Source organism: Haliotis cracherodii, unplaced genomic scaffold, assembly GCF_022045235.1.
Source record: "Haliotis cracherodii isolate W230 unplaced genomic scaffold, xgHalCrac1.p SCAF_27, whole genome shotgun sequence".
Lineage (NCBI taxonomy): Eukaryota > Metazoa > Mollusca > Gastropoda > Lepetellida > Haliotidae > Haliotis > Haliotis cracherodii.
Genome location: NW_027266283.1, coordinates 1,829,202 through 1,853,435, shown reverse-complemented (window position 1 = coordinate 1,853,435; position 24,234 = coordinate 1,829,202). Strand labels below are relative to the sequence as shown.

The 24,234-nt window shown below is 39.3% G+C and overlaps 2 protein-coding genes across 2 annotated transcripts; one reads left to right on the top strand and one right to left on the bottom strand.

Annotated features, from left to right (window-relative positions):
- Window positions 1-5,529: 5,529 nt before the first annotated feature.
- Window positions 5,530-12,173, bottom strand: LOC139473185 (arylsulfatase B-like). Its single transcript, XM_071255701.1, has 14 exons — window positions 12,074-12,173; window positions 11,470-11,581; window positions 11,178-11,229; window positions 10,834-10,937; window positions 10,164-10,270; window positions 9,216-9,280; window positions 8,461-8,562; window positions 8,098-8,161; window positions 7,878-7,975; window positions 7,533-7,669; window positions 7,313-7,371; window positions 6,534-6,657; window positions 6,152-6,294; window positions 5,530-5,968 (listed from the first exon to the last, which is right to left on the bottom strand). Exons 1-14 carry the CDS (start codon window positions 12,165-12,167, stop codon window positions 5,796-5,798), a joined length of 1,434 nt encoding a protein of 477 aa, XP_071111802.1. The 5' UTR covers window positions 12,168-12,173; the 3' UTR covers window positions 5,530-5,795.
- A 3,369-nt stretch (window positions 12,174-15,542) lies between these two features.
- Window positions 15,543-23,990, top strand: LOC139473139 (arylsulfatase B-like). Its single transcript, XM_071255657.1, has 7 exons — window positions 15,543-15,579; window positions 16,026-16,128; window positions 16,366-16,417; window positions 16,994-17,097; window positions 19,606-19,712; window positions 20,951-21,048; window positions 23,910-23,990. Exons 1-7 carry the CDS (start codon window positions 15,543-15,545, stop codon window positions 23,988-23,990), a joined length of 582 nt encoding a protein of 193 aa, XP_071111758.1.
- The last annotated feature ends 244 nt before the right edge of the window (window positions 23,991-24,234 follow it).

The window sequence follows — 24,234 nt, the reverse complement described above, 5'->3', positions numbered from 1 at the left end:
TCAGTGTTTACAAACAACATGGCGTCGCCCTTGTCATTCGGCGATCGAGTCAGAATTAACCATCGGGAATCTGGATAAACTAAAGGGATAATTGCTATCATTATCAAAAGAACAGTCTAATATACTGAAAATTAGTGTCTAACTGTGATGTAGCTAAGGCATTTTATAACTTTTGGCAACTTTGGAGATATAAATTTCGAAACAATTTTGCGAGGGCACTAGGCCCAGCCAAGCGGGATCAGTAGCCATAGCTGTGCTTGTCGACCTCTGCGGCTTGAAACCTTTTCCACAAATTGAAATAGTTGGATTTGGCCGAAATATGTTTGAATTGTTACCTTGTTTCGTTTTGTCGCTCTGTGTACATCTGACTGTACTTGACGTTATGACAGGACAGACCGACTGTCAACAACGTCTGAACGTGGCCGTGACGTCTCAAAGACTAGGGTTAGAGTAGCTTCCCTTTGACAAAGGGCAGTTACTCTAGCGGACAGACCGATGGATTGCCGCGAAATGCAAGTAAAAACAATTGTTGTTTTGCGTATATGTTGCTTCGCCACTGTATAAGAAACAGATTTTAGTAGGAGCTATATTTGCTACTGTCACAGTCCGACTGACACATCACTTACCATTTGACGTAATAAATATCAATGCGCGCATTCCAGGAAAACTCGCAATGTTTCGGTAATGTTTGTGAAAGAGGGAGAGCTATTTTCAAGCACAGAATTAAAGAATGACATTATATGATAAAGAGCTTATCACGCTTGTGTGTTTGGGGATGGTAAATATCCTGTATTAGGAATAAACACTATGTATTTAGCTCGCCAAGGCTCACTAAATACAATGTTTATTCCTAATGCAGGATATTTACCATCCCCAAACACACTCGCGTGATAACCTCTATGTAAGTAGTAGTACACACGATAGTATTAGGTTCTTGAAGATCATGTAAACATAGAATGATTGAAATGCCTTCAAGTATTTATCTTGTATTTTACATATGTCACGTCTGTTCACATCAATGATGGGCTTCACACATTGAACCTACTGAATTATGTCAGCCAAGAATTATATAATGACAATTATACAATGGCTATGCACGTTTCCACACGGAGAACTAGAACTAGAACACAGAGACAATTCTTTGATAGGTATTTAGAAGTTGGAGTAACTTCTTTATTACAATTAAGAGTGACGGCGTAGGTTCTAAAACCGTTTTCAAGCAAGTAATATACAGAGTATGGTTGACAAGTATATATACAGGTAGGAGGCAATGTTTATACAGTAGAGTAGTTATCAGATGTAGTTATACTGGAGTGGATAAGCCTGTTATGTACACAAAAGGGTAGTAAAGACAATTATCGACGAAGTCGGTAACATAAACAAAAGGATGAAGCCAGTAATATAAACACCAAGATTATGGTTGATTAGCTGTAGGGTCTTTGATGAGTTGATGGTACGCTGGGGGTATGTAATAGCCTTGGTCACGGTTGAAACACGGTTGGAGTCATTTGATGTTGATGGCTTCTTGAAGTTTTCTGATTTTGAAGTCTTTGAGGTTGGTGGTGAGGGCTTTCACTTTATCCAACTGAATGCTGTGGCTTGGGTTGTCACGGATGTGGTCTGATAGAGCTGATTTAGTGTCATCTTTGGAGACTGAGCTTTGATGTTCTTTAATTCGGGTTTTGTGGGGCCTAGATGTTTCTCCAATGTAAGTTTGTCCACAATTGCATGGTTCTAGTTTGTGTCGGGATGGCGGTTTCCCTGTGGCTGTTATTGTGTTCTGAATGGTTTGACTTCTCTTGAAAACTACATCAATGTAGGGGAGGCTGATCACAAAGGGTGCAGACTGTTGAGATGAAATGATGCCGCATGCTACTATGTGACTTTAAATATACCTTTAATGTCATAGACTAGACTGATAAAGCATATCTATATTTCCACCTTGACCGACATGTTCTGGTAGTTGTCATTATCGCGTGTGTTGAAATGGAACAGTTTTAAACAGCTATCTGAACCATAGACTGTTAACAAGGACTGTGCTATACATTCCTGTCAGATTACGAAACAATGCAGCGACGACTGTGACATAAAGTCCTGACAGATAAAGAAAATGTGTTGACATGTTTGAGTGGATAGTAATTGGGGATTGGTAATTCAGGGACCTGCCTGCCACTCCACATTATCATTGTGCATGAGGTATTTATGACCGAATGATGACTGCGTGAACAGCAAACTCATTTTTGAGGATGTGAAGATGTAAACCCTTCATGACTAACGTTAGCCACAACAGACGGACTTAGTATTAAGTAGAGCACACATCCTTACTACATTATCATTGAAAGCGAATACTCCTTTTTTCAATTCGGGAAGATCGGTACATGTAGTTACGTATAAAGGTATGATACCATCACCAAAGCATAAGTAGGCGTCATCTCGAAGCAGGGCAGGGACCGTATTACTTTAACAACTTTGTTTTGACTGAAGCACTTCAGTTTTTTTAATATTGCCCCAGGAAAGTCAAAACAAGTAAGTATTCACGAAGCGTCTAAATATACACATAAATCTAAAGCTAAGTCTCACGTGTGTAATGAGGTCCATTTCACCGACATGTCATCGCTTTTTGGTCATATTTAAACATTGAGACTCTGTCTTGAACTGTAACTTTTATCATCATCATGGCACGCCTACTGTTTAATTTTATTTAAATGTGGTGATTTTGTAGACCAAGCGAATTTTACCCAAAATGTCCGGTGATTTTGTACCCATTTTTTTGTGGCATCAGGCCAAGTTACTTAACTATGTATTAGTTTTATTATCCTGAGAGGTTACATTACTAGGCCTATCACTGTCCTATATCAGCATACTATTAACGCATGTAGGTGATACACTTTAGCCATTGACACACAAGTTTGTAGAGATAGGGGGTCAGCTCAGACGATGGTATTAGCCATTTGGAAAAAGACGACAGAAATTCGCAGGACACGGTACAACTCAGTTGCGTTATGAACCTCAACTCCTACTCATCAAGCATATCACCAAGTGTGTGTGTGTGTGGGGGGGGGGGCGAGGAAGTGTAAAGGAAGTCGTTTAAATAAGGCACTTGGTGAGGCCAGAGGGTGGCTGGCTTTTGGTATTAAATGTTGGCAGTGTTCTATGAGGGAGTGGTTTAGTGGATCTTTTTCATCATTTTCTGAAAGAAAACATATTTCTTTGTGAATATCTGGAGTGAATTGGTGGTATATAGAGGGGCTAAAGATTTTGAGTGAATGACAATTTTTAAAATGGTTTCACCGAAGTGGTCACCGTACGTCTGAGCCCTGCATCACTTCGGCCTTTCCTCCCACCTTAAGCTGACACGCCTCGATATAACTAGAATACTGTTAAAAGCGGCGATAAACCCAACTCACTCACTCACTCACTCAACAACATGCCAAGATTAACAGATCGCTACATCCGACTGAGCCACGTCCGTGAAAGGACGAACACAGCCACCCCAACCGCATCTTAAATACCGGGACTGTGCAGAATCTTCAAACAGACAGTCCGAAACCGTTTAAGAGCAGCTGGTCTAAAAGCAAGACGTCTTGTTCGACGCATCATATTGAGTCGACCACATCGTCAACAACGACTGCATTGGTGTCCTCAACACAGGGTATGACTTCAACTGCGATGGAGAGATGTCTGGTTCAGCGACTAATCAAGATTTCTCCTCCGCCGAGGGAATGGAAGAACACAGGTCTACAGACGTCGGGGAGAAAGTTACGCTGGAAACTGCGTACAGGAAGCGGACAGGTATGGTGGGGGTAGTATTATGATGTGGACGGCTATCGCTTATCATGGCAGGACAGGTTTGGTCCATATCAAGTGCAATTTTACGGCTCAACGATACATCAACGAAATTCTCCTGCAACACGTCCTCCCAATTGCAACGGTGTATTCCAGCAGGACAACCCTCGACCGCATGCAGCACGGATCACAAGAGCCTGTCTACACAACAGCAACGTTGATGTCCTCCCCTGTTCCTCCAGATCCCCGGATTTGAACCTGATAGAGCACCTGTGGGATGAATTGGAAAGACGGCTACGCCGACGTCAACCACAGCCCCAGACGTTGCATCAGTTGGCCTTTGCGTTGCAGGCCGAGTGGGCTACTATTCCCCAGGTTGTGATTCGCAGACTCGTCTCTTCCATGGGAGATGTCAGGCCGCTATCGATTCCAACGGGGTACGTACGCCTTATTGATGGTAGCTGACCTTCACCTTGGACTGTTCCTATGTACCGATAACTGAGTTGACTACTATCACCAAATGTTCTCTCAACAACATTTTGGCTCAATACCCTGTATGGTTCCCCCGTATAAATGTATTTTCCTGCCTTACATAAATCTGGCTTTGCTTTTCTTTTTTTAACAGTATATTTGTGCGTGGCTGTAAGGGGATAAGAGTGTGTGTGTATATGTGTTTTGGTGTTTTGCCTGAAATGTCTTGATGTGTTGTCTTTTATGTTGTAAGAAGAGTGTATGTAAAGTACGCATGTGTAGAATATATGTTGTTTTTATAATATTTGCATATTAGACAGAACCAAGTGGAATGGCGATAGTTGATTTTTTTCATGCCCACCTATAGTCTACAGGGGTGGTATTTTACGTAAATTGCCTGAAAGATTTACTTCAGAGACTTGTGCATTTATTATTTAGTGTGGTCATGTTGTTGGGGAAGTGTGTAGTCGTTTGAACTTTTCTTGTGTTAGTTTTTCAGGATTTATATCCCTGTTTGCTATTTGTTAGTCGGTAGTAAATGCACATGTTTTTCTTGTCTGTTTGTCCGCTTGGTCTGCGTTTTCATTTCCTGTGATCGCATAATATGAGCGTATAGGTTTAGGTAATTTCTATTTTCAATGGATTACATTGAGCTTCGTGAATCTTTGACGATTTGAAGTATATATATATATATATATAATTGCGGTTGTTCCTGCAGTATATTTGGATAGGTTGTTTGGGATGAGTGCTAATGTCTGCCTAACATATTGCAATTAAAAATGCCTAACATGTTGCAATTAAAAACGCGAGGAAAATGAAACATTTACTTACAGTTAGCATAAGCAATAAAATACAAGGGATGGTCCATCTGCATGGAACCTTGCCACATGTTTCTATCTGTAAACTTTTTCTTTCAGCAGGGAGGGATCAGTGTACAGGGTAAGAATAGGTTCTTGAGGGTCATGTACATGGAGAATAAATGCACGCCAGTGGACTACATTGAACATCCATGGCAAATGCAGTCAGTCAAGAATGATATAATGACACCTTTTATTATAACGATTATCTGAAGGATGATGTTCGGTCCGCAGCTGCTTAGTTTCTGTGATGAAATGTCCGAAGGGTCCCCAATTTAGCACATTCTGTCAGAACCATATCTTTGCTGGTGGGTTTCAGCAAAGTGTTAAAACATGAAGCATCTACTTATTGGGTCTCATTTAAAGTGCCGTTCAATTCCACCTACCAATCGTAGCAGTGAATGATCAGAGACACTGGAAATTGACACTTTTTATTTGTCATGTGATATAGTATCAAAATGAATTTCAACCAACACATTGTCACATGTTTTTTTGCGCCATGTGACCTTCCATCAACAAAGTGTAACAGCTTACTCTATTAAATTGAATTTCAACGAACACATCATAACATATGATATAAGCCAAGTCAATTTCAATCAACATTTTGTTACAGATAACTCTATTTAAATGAAGATCAACCAACATATTAATATATATTATTTGCTACAAATTTATCAAAGTTCAACACCATCCGGGACTCCAGGCGTTTCCAAAGTTTCTTGGGTTAGATGCAGGATCAGGAGGAGGGAAAAGGGCGGGAACCATCTGCTTCCGGTAGTACTCCATCCGGGCTCTTAGTTGGTCAACAATCTCCGGCCTCTTTATTGCATAGTCGTTACGCTCAGTGGGATCCACTGTAGGTGAAAACCAAAATATTCATTACATGACAAGTTTGACATGTATGTATGTGGTTGACGGGTTTCACATAAATAAGTTTCTTATGTCTTTCAATATTGACCAACTTGAATAAAATTTGAATTATGGTTAGAAAAAATAATTTGGGTAAATAAACAGGTATTATTACTTTCTGCACCTACAATATATATTGAACAGCTGCACTGGACTATCGCCTTTAATGTATATCGTTTGATCATAAATATCATCCTTTGTCCTGTTCATAGGCTCGTGCCAGCCATCAGGTCCTCCTGGGTAGCCCAATATCAGCTTCCAGTAACCAACTCTGCGAACAGATAATACCACACAGGTTCACCTGTAATCAACTGCACACTTTCTTGTTCATAGTTTCTATTGTTCAGAATAAAGGCATGTAAGACACAACTACATAATGATTTCCCAAGGTTAAAGTCCAGCTTTTGAAGTCTTAGATAGCAATTTCTTAGTCCATAAGTACTTTTCTCAGTGTTCCTTCCCTGTTTTGATACATACCCTGCAAATGATGGATGTTTTGAAACCTAATACCTTATTCCAGCATGCCCTTCCGTTGCAGGTTCAAAGTCGTCTAGATTGTATATGAACTCAGTCCTTGACGACGGATAGCCATTCCTGATAGAATCCCAGTGGCTTATACCGTCGATTGAGGTCTCTACAATATTGAAAGATGTGACTGACATCAACGTAATGAAGTCTGAATGAAAATAGATAATACGTTTTGCCCTTTCCAATCAAGGTCATCTGAACAAGTTCCAATTTTCTCATCTATTCGTAGGGATAAAAGATATATAATGAACATTTCCAAAGGAGAAATAACATAATGTTTTGTTTATTACGTGAACATGTGCGGGCAGTTTACTCATGAATGTATTGTTGTACGAGGCGATGGTGCTATTGCTAAAGGGATCCACTCTTGAAATAATCTTTGTTGGAACATGCCAGTTTTAAGTCGCACTCGAAAATACATACTGAGATCAATACATCTGCAAGAGGTGTTAGCCAGTGTGATAAGTATACAGGTGCATGCTGGTGACACGTGTCTTGCTGTGGGAGACTATCTTGGTCCCCATAAAGAATTGACCTGCAACAGCTCATGCTTGTCGGAGGAGACGACTAATTCACGACTGTTCAAATTCCATGACATTGGTTGATGCATGTCATCGATCCCAGTTGCATTGATCGGTGCCCATGATGTCAGTCACTGGATTGTCTTGTCCAGGCTCGATTATTTACAGACCGCCATCATATCGCTGAGTGAGGCGTTAAACAACAAGGAAGGAATTATCAAAGAAGTATGTCCTTATTACCAGGAGTTCCTCCAGCTGCTGACACCAATGTCGGTTTCCAGTCTACAGCATGCATCATTCTGTAATAACATGGTTCTGTGATTACATGTGTGTTTGAGTTGTTGTGTACTGTCTGGTCTATATAACCAAACGTCGTTAGCTCAGAGGAGAATTAATCTCCTTCAAAATAATACCATTCTTCTCACAGATGTCTAATACTAAATTCATGGCACTAACGAACCCATTATAAGTTGTCTTGGTTTTCTTTAGTCCAGTGCCATACATGAAGGATGTCCCCTTCGTGCCTCCCTCCCAGATTGTGTGCTTCCCTCCTCTCAGAGGCCAGTTGCTGGCATAACCTTCAATAGGACCGCCATTCTGGAGGGATAAGGTATTGCTCACACTGAATGATTCAGTATATAGTCTAATGAAGTGAAATTAATCTCTAAAACCAGCTTATTCTTCAAAATCAATAACACCACAACCCTTTGGGTATTTGTATGATAACCGATGATTGACGATGTACTCATAAACCATTATTTTCATTCTCAGTATTTCGTTTGATAAAGAAGACAACCTGTCTTACATCAGCTGTGAACAGAATGAGAGTGTTTTCAAACAACCCCTTCTCCTTAAGTGCTTGTGTAACGTTTCCAATTGCTTCATCGAGGGCAGACACCATTCCTAAAAATAGATCATATCAACATACAATTCTGTAATGTTAGCAAAATTTTTTATCCACCACACGGAGGTGGGTCTGGGCTCGCGTAGAGGAAAGTATGTGTAATTACAGTATGACTGAGTACCTGAGTATGTTCTGCGACCATGGTTTATCACATTAGGATACATGTTGAAGTACTTTTCAGGAACCTGAATATAAAAGATTGGCAAGTAAGAATATGAATCAGCATGAGTATCAAATGTCTTCCAATTTTGCAAATATTTCATCTGAGCGATAAACATTTCAACTATTTGAAGTTGATTCATCGAGGCACATTTTCAAGAAAACAAAAATGCATTTGCTAAACATATTGTACTGTCAAGACTTTCACAATTCATTTCGGCTACAAAATCACAACATTCACTTCTTAACTTCTGATCTTGTTTAATCTAGGATCAGGCACATCTCCTTCAAAAAAAGAAGAAGAATTAGACTTAGACTTCTTTACCTCAAAAGGAGCATGTACATTCTGATAGGGCAGGTACATAAACAGAGGCTGCGAGACGTTATGTTGGTGGATGATGTCAACAGCTTTCCTGGCGAAAGTGTACTGAAACAGAGCGACAAAACGAGTATATCAGATACAGTGTGCTCAATGCTCCTCCTCTCCGAGGTCCGGAAACGCTCAACATTACGTTGCTAATGTTTTGTATCATATTTTGGGCGTGGTGGGAAAACCGAGTGCCTGAAGTGTTCGCTCGTCACTCTGAAGGCCTGGGTGGATATCCCACATACGTACAATGCGCGACGCCCCTTGCTGGTGTCCCCCACGTGATGTTGCTGGATTATTGCATAAATGGGCATTAAACCATACTCACTGACTCACTGACTCACTGACTCACTTCGTATTATATATGAGTTAAAATTTAACATCGCATCGGCATTATTTCAGCTTTGAATTACATTTCGTCATTGTACAGTTTAATGTTGATTTAAATATAGTAGACAACCATTCGTTCTTTGAAATCGAAAGACTATTTGTTTCTCATTGTGAAAACAATTTCAGTAGAAGTACATGTTTCATTTTTTGGTGCAAGTTGTAACAGTCTTGTAACACTCACTCATTGAGTATTACCTCCTTTAGTTATAAAGCCTGTTAAGATTATTTCAGACGAGAAACGTGTAGCTAAATGTAGCCAATTCTAGTTACCGCTACTTGATTTATTCATATTTACAAATGTCCGCTGCTCAAACATTACTCACTGCTGAATACTCTCCCTTGTAATCCCAAGCAGGAAGTTTGTTATCTCGGTAGTCTAAATAGGCACCTGTAAAATACATCAACGAACACTTATATCCACAATAAATGTCCATTCATCAGGCTTGAGCATCTGACATGTCATTAATGGAGGCAGGTGTAGCAAACGTTTAAACACATTCCTGAATTACCAACGTCATCAGTACTAAGTAGGTAGGTGATGAGTTAGATTTAATGTTGCACCCAAGTCATACATAAACATAAACTGGTTTCGAATTTACTCAAACTCACAAAATTTATTATTTACAAGCAATCAGTTATACTCAGACAATTATTTATTCTTCAAAGAAATATCCAGGGCAATTAAGGGAAAGTATCGTTCAGATCTACAGGTTTATTAAACATCGGCAGAGTCCAGCAATATATGTATCTCAAAACATGGAATACATTTTGGATGTCCATCCACGTGCGTTTTTAGCGAACATCTACGAGTACACCGTTACACCTACTGATAATCCATGTCGATATTTAAGTTTATTGTGATAATCGGAATTTATTTAGGCAGCTCGCATGTTTTGCCTAAGATCCCATGTTGCACATCCCATCACTTCTGTAAGACAGTGTTGTAGATCCAACTAAGTGACACATGAAACGATAACCTTGAACTCATCAGTGAAAATGATTCACTTGATCATTGATTTTTTACTTTTTGTCATTTTCAAGTGATCCTGGGTAGGACTATTCTCCGACTTCACCAACTACCACCAAGTTCGATGTGCTGCATGTTGAGTCGGAAAAGGTTTATGTCGCATTCTGGAAAGGGTTTTTGTCGAGTTTGTTTAGATCAATGTCAAGAACAGTTATATGTGGTTTGATTCTGATCCCATGTGATGAACTTTGGGTCTACTTTGAAAAAATACTCATGTGTGTTGTGTTGGTCGTTAAATACTTGCCATTGCTATGATTGAAGTAGTCCTCCTGTGCACTGTAGTAGCCGAAGAACGTATCAAACCCTCTGTACGTCGGTGTACACTCCCATTTGCAGAAACCCAGATGCCATCTTGAAAGCATCAAAGAAATGGCGTGAGGGAGTTGTGTTGCATGGAATAGTGCAACCCGAAACTGCTTCGGATACCGCGATAGTTTGAACTGATTTGTCAAAAAAGAAATCTGAATTATTTCAATTCGTTGCATACTCGTGAAGATCCGGGCTAGGACAGGTCTTCAACAACTCACGCTTGCCTTGAAAGGCGACTATGCTTGTCGTCAGAGGCGAATAACGGAATTTGGCGGCCAGGCTCACTAACTTGGATAACGTTAATAAGTGGATTGTCTGATTCAGACTCGATTATTTACAGACCGCCATCATATAGCTGGAATATTGGTGAGTGTGGTGTTAAACAACAAACCAAACACAATTCTTTGCGAACACAGAATGCATTCATATACATTTATCTACCTTGCTTGTAACATTTCGAGATTCCATTCTTCCTTGTTCTCATACGTAGTTCATTCCGATCACTTCAGACACATTGTATAACAAACCCTTAAGTGTACATCAACATAATCATATAGGCACTACCACACTCTACAGAATCAGTTGTGCCCTAATGCTGGACGTACTTGCCGACCATATGGGTAGCATAGCCGAGTTTCTTCAACTCTTGTGGCAGGAAGGTATAGTTGAGGGGCACACATGCGGCCTGAACGTCGCTCAGAACTTTGTGCTACAATGTGAAATTAATATGTAGCCCTAGGACCTTATGACATCATACAAGACAAACTTACACACTACATTAATGACACTCTTGGATCAGGAGGCGCTGTCAGGCGACAGAATCACATTTGTTAACGGTGTTTAACAATAACTGGATCACAAAACCTTTATTTGTTTCTTCACCGTTAGATTTAAATATGTTTGCCTAACTTACATTTGTTTGGACAGGGAAGAAGAAACCTTTATTTACCTGCATACCCACTCTGAATGGAAACATTCCACTCATGAAGGCCGTGCGAGACCTTTAAATACAAAAAAAAAAACAGCCGTCAGTAGTGAACTTATTCGTATCAATCTCATCTCGAAAATCCTTCTTATATAACAGTTATAATTTCCAAGATTTTACAAATACATCATGACAAGAGATATCTTAGATTCATACATCAACATTCGATGTTTTGATGATAAATAGGTGGAACATGTTGGGATACGAGTGTTATATGTACAAGCTTGGGTGATGTAAAAAAGCAAATGATATTTACGGGCTGCAAAAAGGCTGGACATAGGCGCTCTCGAAGATGATCCCCTCTGTAGCCAGTTTGTCAATGTTAGGAGTCTTCATGTTTCGGTTTCGGAAACCAACATCGTGCCATCCTTGTTGTAAGTTAACGTGACGGGATAATATTTGGATACATATGCGTCAATGAAGTGTAAATAAGAATCGTTTTGAGGGTATAACTTCTCTATATTCTTGGATGTTAGCCTTCGTAGTAACTTGTTTTCGCATATATGTATAATTTGTTAATGGAATTGTTAACGTTATATATTTTAGTTTTTATATACAAATACGTATGTGGAGAATCAGTCCTCCTGGTCAGAATTGCCTTAATATTGACGGAGACATGCGTATATTTTCCAAACATGTGTGATAACATTTCATATTTGGGTGTGTTGGGAGCTTGAGACGAACATTCAATACTGTCAGGAATAACGATTCTCATCATCCCATATGTTCAATCGGCTGATGCATTTAATCTTTTGCACAGATATATTATTTGACCTTGTGTGATGAACTGATCATCTGACGTGCTCATCAGAACGAACAGAAAAACGTTGGTCCTTTATCTGTGAAGAAAACATGCTCACCTAAATCATCTGCAACTATGAAGACAATGTTCGGGCGTTGTGTCGCCGCGCAAGACACAAGAACCGAGAGGAACACAAGAATGAACTTCTCCATTGCCACGTTCAGACAAAAGTGATTACATCACAGATCCTAGTCACATTTATCAGGTGACCTTCGCCTGCTTATCAGATAGATAGACATGATCGTTTGCCATGTGTGCACATTAACGTGATAGGTAGAAGCTCACGTGATATATTACGTCAACAATGCATTGTTTTAATTTCAATTGGCTGGATAGGTACGGGTAATATTCCATTCTGGGTCCACTTGCACCAAGCAACGATAGTTCTAAGCCTTTAAGCTGTTACGGGTAAATTTCCAAATTAAAACGCAGATGTTTTAATATCACACCACCTGTTTTTCCAAATGCATTGACATAAGGACATTAACCTGATGGATAGGAGCTGAAGTGTGTCAGCACACTTACTCCAAATTCATTTGAATTTGAACTAATTTCACAACTGGCTCATAAGGGTACACTAGCTATCACATGTTGCACCAAGTTCCTACTGTATAAAGACAGTCGAATCCAAGGATTTTTTCTTGTCATTCTATTGGTCGACTTCATTTAAAGCTATTAGAGGGATGGTATTTTTTTCTCCAATAGCCTATCTTTGATGCCAAGGTTTGAGTGATTTTCAGAATTGAAATGTTAGTAGACACAATTGGAAATATTTCTGTTCATGACCGATCAATGCTGGTCGATAATATCTGATGTTTCTCAAACATAAAGCAATCCACAAAGGCTACATTCAATGCCATATGTGACGTTTTCATTTTGACATGTCAGGTCTTCAAAAGGTTTTGTGCAGTATGTTTTAGCTGTAAAGATAGATTTGAATTCAGGATCAGTTATCAAAACTACACTTGAACCCAGTCAAAGACATGCATTCTAGGTTACATGATTCTGGATTTGGGTAAGACATCATTGTGGTCAATGCAAACTTACTTATAAACTGGTAAAAGTCACTCACTCTGATTGGTTAATTAGACTAAGGCCTATCCCTTTACATCATTTTACAACCTATTTTAACAGGCCATTTTCCACTTTTTCTAATGCAGTTTGCTTATGTACAAATTCCAATTTTGCCTAAAAGAGAAAGTATTTTACTTTGTTGTAAGTATACACGATCCTATGTTTTTACTTATCAGGCTGCGTCAATCACCTAATTTCGAATGAGTTTTCAGAAATTTTGAGGTTATTTTTGAACGCCAGTTACCCTACTATTGGATATCATTTAGCCATTTTTAGTTTTGAGTCACAGGCACGGTACTTTGTGAATGGGATTAAATGTAGACACTTTCGTTAATCGTTTCGTTTCTCTTTGGACTGGCTAGGTTTGGGTGTTTTAGGTGACTGATGTAACAAAGACACTTTTTTCTTGAAATTTACAAGTAACAAAACTGTTTTAATTATTTTTTAATAATATTTCTTCTGACCACCATCCTAGGTAAAGTAGCATGTTTTCTACTGTTGGATGGCAGTACTCATGCCATAAGCCAATACAGAATACTATGTTCAGTTTGTTAAAATGGCAACACTAAGTTCTCATGTGTGATGCATGTCCGTTGGACTGTGTCACGAAAACTGTTGCGCTTTTAACCTTGTTCCATAGGGTCATTTTAAGGATATACAGAACCAAGGATATGTGACCGTGGTGTATAGACTTATAAATTGGATTTCTCCTATCAAGGCTGTGGTTGCTTTCAAACGGCTATTAGCTGGGTATGCACTGACCAGAACATTTTATATCAAATAGATGCTGACATCTGCACTTCATCTTCATCAGCTTTACAAACTGAACCGCTGCTAGAAGCTGTACTTTTACCAGAACCTGCCATTCAACTAGACTCTGTACAAGACCCCAAAACTAATACACATCTCACAAACAAAGAAAATAAACCACGACGAAAAGAAGCAAGGGCCCTTAAACGTGTTGAGGAGCCTTTGTCATTGAATGTTCTTTGGACGTTTATAACACATTTGAACCTCTAGATATGGAGGTCACCCCATCGCTACCATTACAGCGTAGAGGACCTTCCCCGCTCACGATCTCTTATTTAGCCTCCATGAGTTGCTCTCCCAATTTATTACAATGGAATTGTAGAGTATTTCGGAACAACCTTAGTGACCTTCAGTTCTTAATTCAAGATTTCAAGCCATCAGCATTTTGTCTTCAAGAAACCTTCTTCAAAACCATAATTTTGATTTAAGACAGTACGATTATTACCATTGCTTTTCCCCTCCAGGGGATAAAGCAACAGGAGGATCTTCTGTTTTGGTGAGGCAGGGCATCCTTCACAGTCCTGTTCCTGAGGCTCTAGAAGGGTTTACGTCTTCACGACCCCAATCAACAACATTGAGTTGGCTGTTTTTCATGGGACCATCGTGTGTTACAGATTGACGAGTCCCTGTGTGTTTCAGTTTAGATTAGAGACCCGCTATCATGTGCAAGACTTCAAGAAATGTTGATAAACCTTATGCACATTCCTCAAGGGCCCACGGACCAACCTATTTTCTAACACGGCATACTTATTCACTCGCTAGATTACTAGGTAATCTTCACATAAAGTAGTATCCTTCATGCAGCATATTATGTAGGATATCATGTCAAACAGAGACCTGATCTTCAAAACTGTTTCATATCGATTCTTGCACTAAACTATGCGGTCGCGAGATTCCCTCAATCGCACTGAATTTGCTAATACCTTCCGACTTTATTGATGCTTCCCTTCTATCTGTTCTGTCCCGGTTGATGAATCTGGGTTAGAATATGTTCCTCCTGTTACATACGGTTGTTAAAAGGGGCGACTAAAAAGATTGAGTAGGCAAACTCAAAGGCGGCATATTTCATTGCTCATAAAACCATCACTGGTTTGTTTTGTCCAGACTCGATTATTTACAGATATCTGGCAAAAACTGGACTGTTGCTGGGTGTAGCGACAAACGACAAACACGTCAATATAGGTTGAAGGTCCAGCATGGCATTTTGAAGTATGTATTATATTTATGAACACAATGTAAGTATTTATTATCCTTCCTTGCTGAAAGACTCAGATGTCTGCAATAAACATGTCAGCATGATGTTTTATCTGACCAGCATTTATGTCAAAGTTGTTGCGTAGTTTCGTTATCTGACAGGAATGTAAAGCGGAGTCGTTGTAAACATTCCATTGCTCATGGTGAGAGATTTGTTTTCAAAAACTGTTTCATATCGATTCTTGCACAAAACTATCCGATTCCCTAAATCTCACTTCTTGTTCTAAAACGTTCCTACTTTATTGATTAAGTGAGAACAAACGTAATTGTGACAAATACCAGAGCATGTCGGTCAAGTTGAAATATGCTTTATCAGTCTAGTCTGATATTGAAAGGTCTATATATAGGCAGTGTCATATGGTCTCATTTCTGCTGGACAAGCCAATATAATGGTGGTCCGACAGCTCCTTGTGGCTGATGACCTTGGTGAGTGTAGATAGTGAAGGCAATCAGAGGGTGATTTAAGTGAAATACCTACTGAAACAGTATGCCACTCTAAATGCATCTCATTTCAAAGCAAGGGGGCACGGGTGGCCCAGTCGTCTAAGGCGCCGCGATTCGCTGTGCAGAGTCGCGTCCCTTGGGCACGCCAGAAACCTATGAAACCTATGATTGTGGGTTCGAATCCCGGTTCGCCCCAATTACGTTTCTAGGTTTGTCAGCACCATACCCGTGCTTGTGGGTTTCACCGAAGTGGTAAACGTCTGAGACCTTCATTACTTCGGGCTTTCCTCCCACATTAAGCTGACACGCCGTGATATAACTGGAATACTGTTAAAAGCGGCGTTAAACACAACTCACTCACTCATTTCAAAATAGAGATATTTATTCTGTACAACCCGGTATTCATAGGAGACTGTGTCTTTGTACAGGCTGGAATGATGTTGGTTTCCGGAATCCCGACATGAAGACCCCAAACTTCGATAAACTGGCCACAGAGGGAATCATCTTCGAAAATGCATATGTCCAGCCTCTGTGCAGCCCGCAAATCGTTCTAATATTGTTTCATTCTCATATTAATGAGACATGGTTTGTAACTTCAGTTAAAGCTTATTCTCACGCTCATGAAGATGTTGTTTTACAAACAAATAAGTTATTAAAAAACAAATACCAATAGATTAAAATAAAGAATGAACAGAATTTAGATAGAGCTGAATTGTAGAACAACCTATATAATTGCATTACAATCTTAAACAAATATCAATGTTTCAGAGCTCGTACCGCCTTTATGAGTGGGATGTTTCCATTCCACGTTGGCATGCAGGTAATTTTGTCGATCAATTCATAAATATTAAGAAGTGCAAAATCCCTGAAAACATGCAGGTTTTATTTAAGGTTATTCTCCCGCTCCTTGTGGCTTAATCCCTTCACTCATTTTTCAACTGACCCTATTGTTACTTAGATGTTTCACCCGTGAAGATCGGGGTTAGAATAGGTCTTCAGAAAACCATTCTGCACGTAAGAGGAGACTATGCTTGTCGTAAGTGGCGACTAACCGGATCGGGTGGTCAGGCTCGCTGACTTGGTTGATGCATGTCATCGTATCCAAACTGCGTTTATCGATTCTAATGTCAATATCACTGGATTGTCTGTTCCAGCCTCGATTATTTAAATTCCGCTGACACATAGCTGGAATATTGCTGAGAGCAGCGTTAAACAAAAAGCAAAACACACAAACTTAAATGTTTCTTAAAGCTATAAAGTTGCCACCAAAGTGCATGGCTTGTTTACATCTACTTCTGATCTTCTTTAATCATTCGAGTTCCTGATTTCACTGAGTTTCATATCATGTCCCATGCGAGCTTATAGAAATTGCTCATAAAGACACATTCATATTCAGCATAAGACTGTGCTCCATGGCCAAGCAGTGTGTGTGCCCCTCAACTATACCTTCCTGCCCCAGGAACTGAAGCAACTAGGCTATGCTACGCACATGATAGGAAAGTGGGTCTAATGTCACATTGAAACTAAAAATTTGTACAATCATTCAGACAGACAGAGAGACAAATATATTCGGTACTTCAGGCCACCGGCCCATAATACAATGGAAATATGTACTGTATATATATTTGCATGCTGAGTAGATACAATAATGATTTACCGTTTAACACTGTGTTTCCGTTCGAATGTTCATGACTTGGAAGAGAAATTTACCTAAGCTTTTTATAATTTGTTCGTTTTCAGCTGACATAAGTCTTATAAAATTCTCAATAGAGGGAGGGTTAACGAAACGCTTGGGAAAAGAGTTTCTTCTTGCTCTAGAATACTGGTCACAAATCATAAGAACATGGAATTCATCTTCAACATTGCAGACACGTTCATTATATAGGATGGTGTTGTGACGCCCCAGTTCAACAACAAGTCTGAAATTATTACACCGGAACATGGCTATAAGTCTACGTTCGTAAGAAGACATATCACAAGTAATATATGACTCCACATTTAGTAATGACTTGAACTGTGAGTAGTAATTGCATTTCGTTGATTATGTCAGGGAAAGGTGCCACTATTGAGTGAGGTAGTCGTAAAATCTACGTTTAAAATCTGTCATGAAATATTGAATATTACCAATGTCTTGGCTTAGCCAAACAACACCAAATCCAAACAGGAATAAAATCATTCTAATATGTGATGCCCAGGTAATTTTGCCATTATCATCAAGAGATTTTAGTATATAATAAGCTTGGATGGGTAGCCTGCGTTGTTCCATATGAATGAGTCTGCACCAGTATTTGACTGCTCTTGACATGTAGTAGTTATAGTGTAGGGAGATCCCGCCACAGTCTCCTAGAATCATGTTGTTATTGGTGAACTTATTTACCTTCAAAACGGATTTGCAGAATCTGTTATGGACACTCTCAATAATGTTACAGTAGCTGGTTCCCTCTGATCTCTGACAACAAACAAATTTGGTGACATACTTTGAAAAAATATACGGACCCTTTAGAGCAATACACGTTGGTTTCTGCTAATGTAAAACTTACAGTACATATATGATTACATACCAGTGGACAAACGGTCCTGTTTCTTACTGACTTGCATGGGAAATAATTAATGAAAGCAAATAAAGGACGATGTTGCAACAGAACAATATTCCGTGAAGTCATCATGACCTTGTCAGTATAATACATGCTGAACCAAAAATATATAAACGTATAAAACGGCAAGGATACAGAATATTCAGTCTCGGTTATCAGCCGAGAGTGATCCATTTTGGAATAAAAAGCATAGACGTGCATGTGATATAAATGGATCACTGGAAATGAATTATGACACCAGGTGTTCACGATAAAGGTAGCATGTTTTGCCCTACCGGTAGGCCGCTCACACAGTTTCCATAAAAGAGTTGGGTAGGTTGTCAGTTTCACAAGTCAGTATCGGGTTAGACCATCATAAGCAATGACAAAATACTAACAACTTGACGACATGAGATGTTGAGGACGATTTATGTACAGTCAGTTCAGTTCTGGACCGCGACCTGTCACAGCCGAACCAACTTCAGTAGGATTGGAGTTCGGTGTACATGACGTTTTATTTCATCCCACACGTCCTGATATAAAGTGATGTGACGGCCATGGGTCTGAAGGATGATCATTTTTAGGGATCCAGTGAGGCTTTCCCGTCCCATTATGCTCCTGTCACCTAACGCACTGTTGAAATACGCACGCGTAAACGTAACGTTCCATTCAGGGTCGATACACATGCTGAAGATTATCACTGCTGTCAAGCTGTAACCTTGTCTCATTCGTAAAGAGGACCTCTAGTCCTGTATCTCGAATCGTAGATGCTGTCTTGACCATGACAGGCGTTCCGTACAATGACGTTGCATCAAACGTAAACGTAGGTTGACCTCATGGTCGGATGTTATCTCTCATTATCGCTTCCTTACAGTCCTTGCACTGAGGTAAGCCAGGGATGCTGAAACCCATTTTCTCAAGTGAACCAGATGGATAAGATGATGTGAGGTTACTCGTGGACGTCCAGAAGGTGGTCGGTCCCTGGTGTTCCCAGGTTGAATGTTCGGCATTACGATGAACATCAAAACGTCTAGCACCAAAGTTTAGTGCAATTAGGGTTTTAAACAATCAAATAGCACGTAACCGCGCATTTTCAGATAGCCGTGGCTAAACCTTACCGGGTTTGGCATTCCAAATTATATGTTTTTGGTAGTAAAAGAATTTACGGCCTAACATGTAATGTGAATGTGTGACGAATTTCTTACTCGAGGGATTTGTACATGCACTGACCCGGAAGCACTTGCATTTTCAGGATCATTATGGGTAATCTTGACGAAGTGTTCTTAAATGTGATAACCATACATGATTCTTAACAAAAACATCCATGCCAGTTATGTTTTAATGTGATTTGTATAGTGCACAGGAATTGTTTTCCGCTGGGATATGAGAATTGCATTATGAATCTGTACATTTGTCATTTGCACATTAATTTCAGATGGCATCTGGGTTTCTGCAAGTGGGAGTGCACACCGACGTACCGAGGCTTCGATACTTTCTTTGGTTATTATAATGGAGCTGAAGACTACTTCACTCACATTGTTGGTACGTATTGTTCTGGTTCATGGTTTTATGGAAAAGTTCTTTATGTGAATTTACGTTTTACTTATACATTGTTGGCAACTGTATGATGATCTTGTTTTGTTTTTTTAATATTTCAGCAGGGAAGTACTTGGATTACAGGGACAATCAGCTTCCGGCAAGAAACTATTCTGGGGAATATTCTGCTGTAAGTATACAAAAACAATGTGTCATTAATTTTAGTGTAGTTGACATGTACACACAATTCATATCAATTCCGATTGTATTTTTTAAACTGCTTACATTTTGTAACATATCAAAGTCCTCAGCGAGTCGGGTTTTGTTTTGGTTATTGTATACAGTCCTATCATCCTTTCAGTTCACATTTGCCCAGAGAGCCGTTGACATCATCCATCGACATAACGTATCACAGCCTCTATTTATGTATCTCCCTTATCAGAATGTACATGGTCCTATTGAGGTAAGGAAATTCACAGTATTGAAAACGAATGTCAGTTTAGTTCCCCAGCCTTTCTTATCGGTTGAGTCTGTAGTACATACGTCACGTATTAACATTAACCTCAATTTAATTATTTTCGAAAGACGTTGCTATTAAGAGAGTTATATTTAAAGTCCAGAATGGATCAATTCATAACCAGCGGCACGATGACCCAGCCGTGGTCCTATATTTCTCGGTTTTTGTCAGCACACTACCAATAAGACCTGCATCACTTTGGGCTTTCCTTCAACAGTAAGCTGATACACTGTGAAAGACCTGGAATACTGTTGAAAGGGCCAATTATGATTATGGTAATACGATAATAGTGGTGTCACTGAGGGTGATGCTCTATTTGTTCATAATGCAATGAATGTGTTCAGTTTGTTAATGTATGTACCTCAACAATGGACATCACAGGTGCCCAAGAAGTACGAGGACATGTATCCGAACGTGATTAACAAAGGGCGAAGAAAGTTTAGTGGTATGCACATTAATGTCGGCATTTCATATATATACATATATTCCTTATTCTCAATCCTGACATTGTGTTCCTCAGAAAGAAAATAATCAAAGCTCAAAGTAATATTGACTTATTGTTGAGTTGAGTCTTATAAGCGAGTTTTGCCCCAATATGTAAGTTGGTTTCATCCGAATGGTAAACATCTGCACTATATATCAATGTTTGACCCAGAATAACCTCACCCACCATGCCATATCTGAAATACTTTTCAAAGCACTGACCCACTACTTTCATTACTTACAGGAATGGTGTCTGCCCTAGATGAGGCAGTTGGAAATGTTACCCAGGCCCTGAAGGATCGGGGCTTGTTTGAAAATACTCTGATTCTATTTACCACAGATGTAAGTAGTTGCAGTTTCAATATCAAGATCGGAGAGAATCTTCAATCATTATTTTACAGAATGATTAACGTTACTTGAACTTGGTGGCAATCATTGTGATTGATTGATTGTTTGTTGTTTAACGCCGCACTCAGCAATATCCCAGCTGTATGACGGCGGTCTGTAAATAATCGAACCTGGACCAGACAATCCAGTGATTACCATCCTGAGCATCGATCCACGCAATTGGGATACGGAGACATGCATCAACAACCCGATCTCGTTAGCAGCCTCTTACGACAAGCATAGTCGCCATTTGCGGCAAGCATGGGTTGCTGACGACCCATTGGTCGCAATCTTTGTAAAGCATGAGTAATCAGAATATGTTTCTAACTATTCTCAACAATAAATATACCTTGCCTAAAACCTATGCCAGTATGACTTTATGGAAGATGGAAGCAAATGAGATATTTTATTTCTTGTTAATTATTGCATGAAAGAAACTGCATTTTGCAAGACTAAAAAATGAAACAAACACAGCAACCAAGCAGTTCCGTGTTTTACAGTGGGAACATTACACCTTTCCAACTCAAACTTTGTGAGTGAAAAATATGAACTGTTTAATTGTTTCAGTTAGGAAAGGGTGAAATACAGTATCAGCTGGATACTCATGTGTCTTTAACCTGCTAATCATATCGTTCTCCCTTGTTATAAAACGTTGATTATACAGAACGGAGGTCATATGAAAAAGTTTGGCATTAACTGGCCTTTGAGAGGAGGAAAGTACACGATCTGGGAGGGGGGCACCAGGGCTACATCCTTCATGTATGGTGCTGGGCTCCAGAAGACAAGGACGACCTACGATGGGTAACACCAGTGAATACAACCAGACCCAATTAAATTATCCTCTTTCGGAAAAGTGTTTCAGTGATGACTCAAAAAACATATATGATCCTAGTTCGAATTTCGACAGACATATAGTGAATTAGTAAAGGACTAGTAAAGGACTTTTGTCAGTGGGTATCTGGGATGGCCCAGTCGTCTAAGGCACCGCGATTCGCTAGCTGTGCAGAAACCTATCATCGTGGGTTCGAATCCCGGATCGACCCGATTATGGTTCTAGGTTTGTCAGCACCATACCCGTGCTCGTGGGTTTCACCGAAGTGGTAAACGTCTGAGACCTGCATCACATTAAGAAAGGAAATTGATTTTGTTTTTCTAGCCGCGAATAGCTGGAATATCGCTGATGCGGCTTAAAGCAACATTTACTCACTCACTCACCAACATTAAGCTGACACGCCGTGATATAACTGGAATACTGTTAAAAGCTCACTCACATACAGTCGATACTTCCAAATAGCCTTCCACTTTTCGGACCCACTTCAATTCATAGAAAATATAGATATGCATTGGAAACCAACGTGTTGACATGTGACTCTCTAATTCAAATCATAAATATAGTTCAAGCAGAGAAGGTTTACATTCAAACTTGTCATACTGACATGCGGCAATTCAAAGTTATAAGTTGTCTCTAATTATATATTTGCGTGATGTCATTGCCCGAGGGGGTTTCACAAGTCCCTGTTATTTCTAGTTCAGGTGACCAAATCAGTCGGAAGGAGTTGTCCATTTGACAATTATTTAACTTTATCAGATCATCAATTTATCTACAAGGTTAATAACACAATTTGACCAAATTCCCTTGTTATGATCGTTCCAATCAAAGCAGAAATTCTGAATTCGTCAAACCGGTATTGATTTTAGAAAACAAATGCATGTGTTATCTGCCTTTGGTGTTGTAAGATGTTTTATTTCAGTAAGAACACTGTACTCGCAACTTTGAATATTTAAACATTAACAAATATAATGTGCACCATCGGAGAATAGTTACAGGTCATTAAAATAATTGTTTTTTGATGACAAAGCTTTTCAAAGTAGACCCAAAGTTCATCACATGGGATCAGAATCAAACCACATATAACTGTTCTTAACATTAACTAAATAAATACGACATAAACCTTTTCCGACTCAACATGTCAGCACATCGAACTTGGTGGTTGTTGGTGAAGTCGGAGAAATGTCCTACCCAGGATCACCTGAAAATGACACAGGTAAAAAATCAATGATCAAGTGAAACCATTTTCAATGATAAGTTCAAGGTTATCGTTTCATGTGTCGCTTGGTTGGATCTACAACACTGTCTTCCAGAAGTGATGGGATATGCAATATGGGATCTTATGTTAACCATCCTGGCTGAATTAATTCCGATAATCGCAATAAACTTAAAATAACCATTATCGACCTGAATAATCAGTATGTATCACAGTGTACTCGTGGATGTTTGCTAAAAACGCACGTGAATGGACATCCAAAATATATTCAACGTTATGAGATGTTAACTACATACATTGCTTGACAATGCCGATGTTAATCTTCTATGATGCCCATGATATTGATGAAGTTTTTTGTGTATTAATTTCTCTGTATTATTCAAACATGGTTTTTTTTACATTATAATGGAAAAATGTTCGCAACTCAAGAAGAGGTGGATCTTTCTAAAATGCCTAATTGCCGCTAATGTATCCCTCTGTTTAGGTAATGAAATAATGAGATTATCAACAAAACAAATGCAAAACCATAACACCTGTTTGTATTTTGTGTTTCCTCCTTGTGTCTAAATGAATTTCAGGTAGTTATATGTCAATATAGATATATCTGATGATCAGATGTATCTGAAGTGTTAAATACGGTGGTTGTACTGATTACTGCTCATTCCATACTGTTTTCATTCACTAAAATATTCAGGCTTTTATAATATCACAATGTATGGTGTATCAAACCTGAAAATTTTGTCAAATACTCATTCTGTTGCTCTGTTTCAGTATACATTCGCACAGAAAGCTGTTGACATTACCCACCAGCACAACGTCTCCCGGCCTCTGTTTATGTACCTGCCCTATTAGAATGTACATGCTCCTATTGAGGTAATTAGGAAGTCTTTTAGCTAGCTTCGTTACATGACAAAAACCTGCATCTTCCGTCGCATCAGTTTTGTCTGTCTGTTTGAAAAAAATATTTCTGGAACAGCTCCTTCTTTTTCATGGATATGAGCAGGATCCTATGCCATGCGACTTCTGAGAGAATGCGAACAGGGAGATTTGGGAATTAAGATGAACACAATTACACGGGCACTTGAGGAGAAGGGGT